The sequence below is a fragment of the Alligator sinensis genome, unplaced genomic scaffold, assembly GCF_000455745.1.
Source record: "Alligator sinensis unplaced genomic scaffold, ASM45574v1 scaffold97_1, whole genome shotgun sequence".
NCBI lineage: Eukaryota > Metazoa > Chordata > Crocodylia > Alligatoridae > Alligator > Alligator sinensis.
In genome coordinates this window covers 3,342,091-3,353,670 of record NW_005841921.1, presented here as the reverse complement: position 1 = coordinate 3,353,670, position 11,580 = coordinate 3,342,091, and the positions used below count along the sequence as shown (strand labels likewise).

Below are 11,580 nucleotides of genomic sequence, written 5' to 3'. Positions count from 1 at the left end.
AAGTGGGCAGGGCAGGCTCTGCCCTGTTCCTGCTGCTTGCCCAGCTGGGGTGGGGGTGGGATGTGAGTGCAGCTTGCTCTGGGTGGAAGGAGGCAAGTGGCACTGTCACGCCCACATCAGCATTGGGAGCAGAGGCTATACCCTGCTGCTGCCTGGAGCGAGCTGTGCTTGCATCTGCTGCCTGGGTAAGCAGCAGCAGTGCAGAGCCCCCGCAGCTCACCCCACCGGGGCAGAGGTAGGCACAGCTGGAGGAGCCACAGGAAAAGCCCCCGTGGCTGCCCTGCCCAGCCCCATCTGCCACCCGGCCCAGCCTCCTGGTGCTTAAGAAAAAGCCCTGCGCTCACTGGCTCTGGCATCGGCAATTGGGGGCCTCTGGGAGCTCATATTAAAGCCCCCCCCCCAATGCAGCACAGGGCAGTGATGGGCAGTGGGGGAATCGCCCCTCCCGCCTGGCACCCACATGGCAGCTGTCGCATTGTGTAGGTGCAGCACGGCTCAGCAGGGTGCTGCGCGTTGCCTGGGAGCTCGGAGAGCTCCACATGTCAGCTGGAGCCTGACAGCACTCGGCCCCAGTGGCCTCAGCTCCCAGACAGTGCACGACACCCTGCCGAGCTGCGCTGCACCCGCACCATGGGGTAGCTGCTGTGTGAGTGCCGGGGGGGGTGGGTGATCCCCGCTTCCCCCCCTTTGCCCCACACTGCACAGGGGTGTTCTGCCACGAGTGCCCAGAGGCCCCAGTTGCCACTGCCAGAGCCAGTGAGTGCACGGCTTTTCATTTTAATTGCCAGGATGCTGGTGCCAAGTCAGGGGGGAGATTGGGGAGCGGAGGATGTGTGGGGGGACTCTGCCACATGGCTCAAGAGCCCCCACAGCCACTGTTACTGCCAGTGAGTATGGGTTTCTTTTTTGTGTTTTTTTTTGATTCCTGGACAGCTGGGGCCGGGTGCAGGGGCCGGGAGGGAGAGGGTGATCAGGGAATGGGGGCTGCACGGGAGGCTCTGCCATGAGTGCCCAGAGCCCCCACAGTCCCTGTACAGCTGGTGAGTGTGGAGCTTTTTTTTCTTTTCTTTTTTTTAAAGTGTCAGGAGGCTGGGGCTGGGCAGGGCAACCCTGGGGGCTTCTCCCATGGCTCCCCCTCCCCCGAGAGAGGGAGGGGAGGAGCCGCAAGAGAACTTGCAGCTGCCTGGCTGTGCCTGCCTCTCCCCAGCCAATCCGAATCACTGAATCTCGATGAATCTTCTGAAGCTGATTCGGCCAAATCAGTTCAGGACTGTGATCTTAATCTCCAAATCAAATCACTTTTATGTGATTTGCCTGAATCTAAATCGAATACTTCCCTATTCGCACAAGCCTAGTGATAAAGTGCCTGTTAAAGTGACGCCTTGTTCTCAGGTGCTAATATGATATGAGTAACTTGAATCTCTCTCTCACAGGAATTTTAAGTTCCCTTCAGCCTGTACTGGTATCACGTCAAGACCCTGATTCTCGAAGGAATACAATCAATGAAATAACAAAACGAGCAACATCAGCAGGCCAATGGCCACAGGTGAAATGGGCTTATTCAGTTCTGCAAAGTGGCATCTTTCCAAGTAAACTGTGAAATTTAAGTATCAAAGGTCTTTTCATTTGGGCATATACTTGTAGCTATAACACTGAAGCTAGAAGAGACTGTGCCTGACTTTGGGTGTATCACAGCCTTTAGAAAAGGAAAGGGGGTTTCCAGCATGATTACCCTTGACTTACGAAGAAATTATTTTTGAAATCAAAACTTACTAACAGCTTATTACAAATGTGTGCAAAGGACTCTAAGTTTGTTTCTTTTTTCCCGCTTTGGGATCTAAGTGTGTCAATCACCCCTTGAAACTCGGGGGTTGTCTTCACTGAAGCAGGTGGCTCCAGTTTGGACACTTGAGTTAATTCACTTGGCTTAGGTTCCAGTGAGCACTTTCACCCTGTAAAATAATGCTTCATGCACAGTGACTGAATTACCATTTGAAGAGTTGTTGTAACCTAAGATACTCTATGTCCACTGCCTTGTTAGCACTAGTATTAGCAGGACTCGGGCTGTCCCCAGGCCCCATGAAAGGTTGGCTCATTCAAGCTTAAACCACCACTTATCTTTGTGTGGATAGGAGTCACATTAGTGGTAGAACTCTGGATTATACCGCAAGCTAACGATGCAGTGAAGACAAACCCTAAATAGACATGTAGCTTTACCTGCATCTTGGAAGCCACTTCACCAATTTTGCCCAAGTTGAGCCTGGTCTTAGCTGTGTTCTCTAACTTGCCTTAGGTAAGTCTTCAGCACCAAGCTGGGTTTTGTGCTTCTAGCACTACATCAGCTTTCTAGTCTGGGTCCCCTGAAGGAAGAATCCTCTGAATGTCAGGCTCTTCTGTAGAAAAACAGTGTTGGAGGAGCAGCTTCACAGATACCATGGCAGGCACTTTCTCCCTAGCGTAGGATTTCCTAAACTTATTTTCATTTCACATGGCACTTATACAAAGCTCTTTAGTTAGAATTTAGATTTCTTAAATTTGGCTTATGAACACATACTCGGAGCTATCTTATAAATTTTTATGGCCTCCTTCATTATTTCCCTGTTTGTCAAGTGTTTGTCTGTCATGCAAGTATTTTAAACAAATACAAATATCAAGTCTAGGACAGGCTTCTAATAACGTGCATAGAAAGTGACATGTGAGTGAGCCTGTGTGGTTATTTTTTACACGCTTAAAAATGATTCCATGTAAGAAGACAGAACATGGCCCGGGTTTGTCAGCCTTCCACTCAAGAGAAAGGATACAGAGGTGGTTTTATACAAAAAGAATCTCTCGCGTATCAGGGGCTGCTTAGGGTTGTGGTTGTGGCATAAATTAGAACAGCCTTGGAGATTCCTAGGTTACAACATGTAACCCAGGCTCTCTAACTTCTGATCCTATGCATTAGCCACGTGGTTTTCTTTTCCCATTTGATCATAACAAAATTTGGCGAGGGGAAAGGTTATAATTGTTTTTTAAAGTCACAGACTCAATGCCTGAGGGGAAAGTACTGCCAGCATTCAAAGTATACAACAGAAAGGAAAGAGCCAGTAGATTTTCCCCACTCTTTTTCCCTAAAACAGAGCATACTGAACAGTCCAGTGCCCAGCAATCTCTCCTAGCAGCACCAGGGTCCTGTTGCTTCCACAAACAGGCTACAACACATATGAGACATATGTTGGTTATCACTTGTTCAACCTCTACTAAGTGCTTAGGAGCACTCGGGGCATGTTTTTATTTGTTTCTCAGAGGACCGCTATCTCAGTCTAGAGAATGGCTGACTAGGTTTTACCGATGAGATTCTGGAGGCAAAATTATGTGGATTTCTTCAGCTATCAGCCCCTGGTCTTTTGAGTTGCTTTTTTGTGCCTATATAACCACATTCTGGTTGTGTGTCTCTTGGTAGCAGAATGGTTGTGTATATACCACCTTTTGTGTCCCTAGATCATTAATTAAAAGTGTCTCAGAGTTGCTTTAACTTCTGTGCACCTGCCTGTCTCTCCAAGGGGCTGTTCCTAAAGCCAGCAGTTATTAGAGCATATACTCTTTTATTGCAGCAATTGCCTGTGCAAAAGAAGAAGGTGGAGCAAGAGCATCTCTTAATGAATTGTTACAACAATGCTTTTCCCAAGTCACTTGTCCTTGCCCTGCTTCAGCATTCTGAAAGGGCAACGTTGCTGGAGTGCCATGCAGTCCATAAGGAGTTTGCAGTGTGTCATATTGTAACTCCTGCTGATCTAATTGCTTTTAGAAGATTATTCTAAAACCGCCTGGGTATTTGGCGTGTGATTCATCAATGCACCCACTCCGAGTCTGTCTTTTGCTGCTTCCCCTTCACCCATGATCATCTCATCACAATTGGCATCTAGGTTCATGTTGATAGCATCTGTATCTGTAAGTGCTTGAGTGTTGTCTTATATGTACTTGGTGTCAGTCCAAATTTCTGTTTATATCGCTTACAGTTCTGTAAGGAGGTAGGAACAATTTCATATTAATACCGACAGGAGATATTTCAAGGGAAGCATTGGAAGTTTTTCGTACTGTATCTCAGAGTTGATAAAGGCCATTCCCCAAATTCGCTCTTTTACAAGGTATTTGTTTCCAAATCCAGATGAATTGAATCGCTGGCACTGCAGTTGTCCTACACTACTGCTTTCATTTCCTGGATGACAAAGTGATAACCTTGTGGTGCAGTATAAAGGCTCATCAACAGATCAAAGGATCTGAATGAGAATTCAGACTATGTAACTGCTAATGCTAAAGTATATCCCAGCTATAAACTTACATACATTTTTTCCTTATCCAAGATCCTGATTTTCCCAGAAGGCACCTGTACAAATCGTTCTTGCCTCATCACCTTTAAACAAGGTGAGAGTTATTTTGTTGTATGCTTGTTGTTAAAATATCATGGACAAGAGTGACATGTGTTTTGAAAAGTCAATTAATTTGGAGTGGGGTGTCATTTATTTACCTATCATCTATGATGGTCCCATCCAGTTACTAACTCTTCTAAAAATCCAGATTTTCATAACTAGGGTATTTAGTTGTAACATTTTAGATTATTTGCATTACAGTAGTTTGAAACAGTCTACTTAATTTTATATTGTTTGCAGTTGATTCGCTTTTTCAGTTTCCAGAAGCTGGCAGACTGAAGTTGGACTAATCTGTTTCACTTTCTTTCTAACTTATGCTGTGGTCATGAAGGACTAAAGGATGTCCACTCATTTTATATAAAGATTCTTCATTGAGAATTAAAAATTAACTAATAGAACCTCTTCTATTATACTAAATTTTTATAAAAATGTTATAGGAAACTCATTGGCAGACAAGGTGTCTTGGGTGAATCTGATATCTTTTATTAGACCAACCCAAATAGTTGGAGAATAGTTATTAAGCAAGCTTTCGGGTTCAAAAACCCTTCATCAGGCTAAGGAAATTTCAGCAGTTGGTGTGTGCTCTTCCTGGATGGAATGAAAAGTAAAGAAGCCAGAGGCTGGGGTGGTCTGCATACAAGACAGGTAGTCAGTGAAAATGTAGATTGAGGCATCAATGGGTGAGAGACAGGCTGGGGTGGGGAGGGAAGAGAAGGGGGATGAAAGTGGAGCGATACCTGGGGAGTCAGATGTCAGGCAGGTTATAATGTGTCATAAATCCAATGTCTGTATTTAGTCCATGATTTTTAGTATCCAGGAGGTTGATGAAATGGAGCTCATAGGCTCGTCTCTGGGGAGTGTTTTGGAGGTTCCCTTTGAGAATCAGGACTGAGAGATTGGAGAGAGAGACTCATTTTCACCCAATCAAATGCCTTTAGTTTGAGACGCATTTAGGTTTTATCTGGCAAACCTCTAATATTTAAATTGGTATTGGTTCAAACGCAGAAGCACCTATGAACTGTATTGTGTCATATACGATAATTAACAGTTGCATTTATCCTGAGAGCATTCAGATAGTCTTTTTGTGCAATTTATACCTGTTAGTTGCTCAGGTCTAATATTAACACTTCAACGTAAATCTTTGCTGCACAGGGTTTAGTAGCTGATTTATGAAATCTACTCAGTCTAGTGTTTAGTGGGATTAGCATAACGGATTATTTGCCAGACAGAAGAGAGGCTTTAAAATGGCAGTGTCTGTCAGAAAGCAGCCTCTGCTGCTGCTTGCCAATGAAAGCTCTACAGGCCTTTCAGGTGCTGCCATAAGGCAGTTTAGGAATCCGCAAGGTGGTGATTTGCTTCTAGCCCTTGTTTAGCTGAATTAGATCTTGCCTAATCATCTCTTATGGTATTCTGCTTAAGGGTCATATGAATACCTAGGCCATGGTATTTTCTTAATGACTGACATTTATTCAGAGGGAGAAAAATAGTTCAGAAAGTGTGATACCTAGAAATAGTTCAGGAAGTGTGATGGTCCCTGAAGCTACATGTTTAGCAGCGTTGACCAAAAAGCTGTAACAACATGTGTACATCTAAGTGAATTGTAGCAAAATAAAAAAACTACAATACATTAGTTATCATTTTCACAATTCAGCAAGAGAAAATACTTTCAAAGGGGTAAGCCTTGTACCGCAACTGATAGAGACAGATGGTATATGTGTGCTGTTACGCATGACTGAAGGAAGGAAAAGCATACTTGCAGTAGATAACGTATGATCTACTGTAGGTAATGAGTTGAAGAGCTTAGCATCACCAATTTTGAAAGAAATTGAGAAATCTGAGGGAGTCGCTATTGATCTAAACCCTTTCTGGAGCTCAGCCACACTGAAGAAAGGGCTTTTCTTATATCGCTTATCCTGTTTTACTTAAAAAAAAGCCCTTAGTTTTGGGGTTCTTTTTTTAGTTGGTTGGGTTTATGATTGTACTGTTTGTTTGTTGTTCTTTCCCACAGCTACAGCTCCCCATTGTCTTAATCAATTAACATTTCCCAGTCATATATTTATTTTTTAAAGAGTGATTTATGGTTTCAGGTGCCTTCATTCCAGGAGTTCCTGTGCAGCCAGTGCTGCTCCGATACCCGAACAGGATAGTAAGTAGATAATTCTTCAGCAGCTTACAGCTCTAGAAATAATAAAAAAAAAAATTTTGACATAGTTGCTGTGACTCTTTATCACTAGGGATTCTGCTGTTATCCATTTTAAATCTATGCCTAATGGGCCCAGTTGCTTTGATCTAAAGGGGTAGCCAAGGATTCCCTATTGATACAAAAATATCCTCTACCTCAGTGAGATCTGCAGTATTTGTTCCCCCTCCTCCTCCATGTAGTCGGGGTGTGCCAGGATTTCCAGGAATACTATTAGTATAATGGGTTTAGGCAGAAAGGTGACTTAGACTTCTTTCCCAAAGCTAAACCAAGGTCATACATAGACATTCTGTTTCTAGTAGGAGACTTGCTGCTTTCCTACTAAAAATCACAAGATTACAGACATTCAGGATTTTTCTTTCAAAGCAAAAACGGCCATTCCAAGAGAACAACCAGAATTAAATAGCTCCTGGGAGATCCAACTTCTGTATACTTACCTTCTGACAAGCTACAGTACAATAGTCCAGTTTCCCAGTGTGCTTTGCTCCCAACCTCTCCCTCTTCCTCCACAGGTGCGAGGAAACAGTGCGTTACTTGGCCTGGACTCTACTGCTCCAGCCAAGCAGGAAGCTCCTTCACAGCCCTTACATTGTACTGCAGGAAAAGACAGCTTGAAAGGCAGTCTGAGTCAGCCAATCAGGGCTGCCCGGTGCACCTCTGTCATCTGTTGCTAAGCAGACTGGGGAGTTTGCAGAGCATGCTGTTAGGTGTGCACAGGGGCCCTTGGGTGCTCAGCAGTTTGGCACTTGAATGTCTGTCCAGGGGTCTCTGGATAAGTTTTTCTACCAGCGAGAAGAAAAAAAAAAAAAAAAGGGAGAATTCTCTCAGATCATGTGAACTTGTGTTTACAACCCACGTTTGCACCTGAAAGGTGGACTTATGATAGTAATATAATACATTAGAAGGGGCATAAGAAATGAAATCCTGGTTTAAATACACGCTTGCTATATTTTTCTTTCAATATGTGAAAAGGCAAGTGAGTAGTACTTATGTACAATAGCACACTCTCTTTATAAAGTAGTAGCAGTATCCCAAATCTGAAATGTTTGCTGCCCTTGTTCTTTGTCCTGGTGTTTAGTCTAGGTTTGTCATGGTTCTTCCTCTGCTTTTTTAGAGTTGTACATTCTTTCTACTAGTATTACCTGCTCCCCCGAAGTAATCCTCTTTCTTCCTGAAGCATTCCACATTGTTTAGCATTTCAGAGTGCTGTGCTTTCAGTAGTAATGTGTGGTAGTATTCCAGTGTCTTGTGAAAAACAACCATCCAACTACCATTAACACACTTCCCAAATCCCAGTCGCAGACAACTGAAAAATCAAACCCTAGTTATTTCATGTATCCAGCATAATTAAGTTTTCCACAAAAATACATTTCTGGGGTTTTTTATTTTTGTGTCACGTGTCTATACTTGTAAAATGTTCTAATTTGATTGGCTTAGAGGAGAGAGTCACTGCCTCACTATTCTCTAAGACTAGGGACAGAAATTACACTTAAACCAGTATAAGTGATCAGACACCAGTTCAGATCTGTAACACAACAGAAGTTCAGTGCACATAAACTGCTTGCAAAACGGCCAAAACCAGTTTCAGATAAACCTGGGTGGATGTAGTATCGGACTTAACTGATCTAGGTTAAATTGGTCTGTTGAGCTTCTGCCCCAGAGCCCCTCCAGATTCAAATTAACTCACAGTTCCCCAGCATCCCAGGGTGCTTTGCACCTCTCCCCCAAACCTCCCTTCTCAGGTGGGTGAGCTAGCCTTAGCCCAAGCTGTCTGCTTCAGCTGAGCAGGGAGGTCTGCTCTATTACCCCCAAACCACCGCCTTCTGGCCTAGGCCACTGCAGACATGTGGCTGCATTTCCTGAATCAAAAGTGAATGTCTGTTTAATTGCTTACTGGTTCAATCTACACAGTTTAGACTGACCTGCAAAGACTGATTCAATCTCCGCCTTGGGCTTTCTGATTGTCTGTACTTAGCCTAAAGTTAAGTACAAAATGCGGCCCGCGGGCTGGATGCGGCCCACCAGGCCAGTCTATCCAGCCCGCGGGGTCCCTAAAAAATTTAGAAAATTAATATTGATCTGCCCCTGGTTGCCTGTCATGCAGCCCTTGATGGCTTGCCAAACTCAGTAAGCAGCCCTCTGCCCGAAATAATTGCCCGTCTCTGGTCCTAAAGCTTTGTGTTAAATTGTGTTTATGTAGCTTTACATTCTAATGTTGTGCAGCCATTAAAAACCCTCAGAAATAGATTCATAAGATAATTAAGAGCTGCAGAGTGCATGCCCCCCCCCCCCCCACACACACACACACACACACAACACACAATACATTTCTTAAATTCTGGGCAGTTCTGATTCATTGTCGTGGATTGTCCATCTGTTTCCATCCAATGAAAATGCATCTGTAACTGATAATTGTGATGGTGTGTGTATTTAATCTCCTAGAATCATTCTAATAAACTAAATTTTCTTTCTACCTTTGCATGAAGAAAAATGCTCCACCAATGCTGCCCATTTAGATAAAAAAAATATATTTTTTTGAAAATAATGTAAGATACCAGAATCACATAACTGTTCACAAATTTTGGTCAAATGTGGCAAAGAATGTTAGAAAAGTTTAGTCCAAACAGCTTGATGTTTCAAATTCACCTTTTCATTTCATGCCTACTAATAAAGAGAGAACCCCAAAAAGGAACATAGCAGTGAATTTTGGCTAGAATAAAAAAAAAAACCTGTATGTGTTCATTTTTGTAGCCATATAGAAAGGACATCTGGGGGTTTGCAATTAGGTTACACTGCATCAAAGAAACTTGGGGTATTTTACTAATGAATTGCAAGGCATATACTAATGGATTTCCTTTTGCAGCACACCTGTAAGGAAGGCAGAACAGACACTAACTCAGTTGCACAGGTGGAGAAACATAGGGAACGAGGATACTGGTGGTGAAGAGTAGAGCTGGTATTAAAACCTTGATCTTCTGACTTCTAGTTTGTGTTTTAATTGCAAACACACTCTTTTGCTTTACTTCTAAACTTCTCCCCTAAGCTGTACAAGAGTAGAATAGAAATGCACTTTATTTTGTGTTTGATGCTTGCTGTATCGCTGCCAGTCCAATCACATAGCTGATAGCTTGAATAAAGGCTGCATTGAGTTTATACGTGCTGAATAAACAGCAGCATTGTACTGGGACCTAACAGGAGGTAACTACAAAAAGTTTGTTTGATTATGCATCATTGTACATATATTTAGTTTTGGCCAAATTCCTTTTCTATTCCTGTTAACCCTACAGCACCAGTACGACTTTAGGCATAAGAGCAGGTTTCTATTCAGCAAGCTTCAGTGGACCTGGTGTTCTAGTTGTTGCTTCTTTAGTAAATACTCACTCATCATGTAAGAGAGAGAATGACCCAGACTGGCTTCGCAGATGACAAATTAAGTAAGGTTAATTTCAGGATAATTAAAACTATTCGGGAATTACTCTAGGGGGACCATACAGTTACAAAAACCAGACCATCTGTCCACTACGCCCGCTTCCTACTGTCTCAATCCAAAGGCTAAAAATGAAATGCAAGTTGTGGGTGGTTCTTCTTGCTGCAGCTTCCCCCTTTTTTCCAGTAAAAGAGTCTTTTAAGCTGTTCTTTAAGTACAAAAGATTGGTACTGTCTATGCCAGGGGTGGGCAAAATGTGGCCCGGGGGCCAGATGCAGCCCGCCAGGCCATTCTGTCTGGCCCACGGGGCCCCTAAAAATTTAGAAAATTAATATTTATCTGCCCTGGACTGCCTGTCATGCAGCCCTCGATGGCTTGCCAAAACTCAGTAAGTGGCCTTCTGTGCAAAATAATTGCCTGCCCCAGTATAAGCTGTTGATTTAGTCATTAATGGCACATTGGTATAGTAGTAGACCAGAATCTTGTTCAACTATAATCTGAGTCTGGAGACACCTTCATAACCAGCTTTTTAAAAGTATGCTGAACCACAGAAAACTTTATATATGGAAGCAGCATGTCCATTGGGTAGAGTACAGGATTGGATAACTGAAATGGCTGTTCTGTATCTGCCTCTACCACTGTCATACTGCTGACCTTGTGTTATAATAGCATCTTTCCTAAATTCTGCCTGCTCAGAAGTGTAATGAGAACAGCAGTTATGATTCTGTAAAGTGTTTTTAAATCTATGGATAGAGATGACTATTATTAAAGATTTAAACTTAAAAAAAAAGTTCTCAAAGAGAAAAGGACATCAAAAGCAGCAGACCCTGCACTAATGACTGAGAAGAAGCTAAAGATATAAGAAATGGCTTAAGAAGGCAGTAGTTTGTAATGTTGAAACTATGGTACCAATTTTCAAAGTTATCTACAGAATATCAATAGAGTAAATAATTCAGATGTGAAAATATTTTAAAATGTACTAAGAAATGTAATTGCTAAATTGAAGTACTTTAGCATACTTTAGATTTGCAAAGGCAAAATTAAATGCATGCCATACTCGTTATTAGCCTTTTTTTATAAGAACTTGGGTAAGTACACCCATTTTGTTTTTACTCGGACCATCTGTCCCTTATACTCATTGTTGGAGTGAATGTAATGGTAGAAAGAAAGGAACCATCACCAGCAACTATTTAACAAAACAATAATTTAATCTGACCTGATTATCCCCTGTGCATTTATTTTTGGAGGGAGAAATATGGCCTGATGCCTCTAGATTTTGTTGTGCCGTGTGAAAGAAGTCCTGAAAGTGGTGGTTGGATTATGTCTTTTAATTTTCTTGCTTGTTTGTGAACAAGCCTGTCAATGTCTAGACTCAATGATGACTGGAGAGCTCAAGTATGTGATGAGATCACATGTGCTGAAAGAGTGAGTGTAGAGCTCTATATAGACTTCTGATACATTTTTAAATAAATGGAGCTTTGGTTTAAAATCCAACACCCACATTCCATCAATTAAGGTGATAAGAGCTCATGATAAATATCCTT

General features: G+C 42.5%; 1 protein-coding gene across 1 annotated transcript in view; it reads left to right on the top strand.

Annotated features, from left to right (window-relative positions):
- Positions 1–11,580, top strand: part of LPCAT2 (lysophosphatidylcholine acyltransferase 2) — a gene marked incomplete at its 5' end in the record, with an annotated part of 54,871 nt that overhangs the window by 18,491 nt on the left and 24,800 nt on the right. Inside the window, 3 exon segments of the mRNA XM_006019088.3 lie at positions 1,434–1,546; positions 4,344–4,404; positions 6,497–6,555. Coding sequence (XP_006019150.1) covers positions 1,434–1,546; positions 4,344–4,404; positions 6,497–6,555 — 233 coding nt within the window.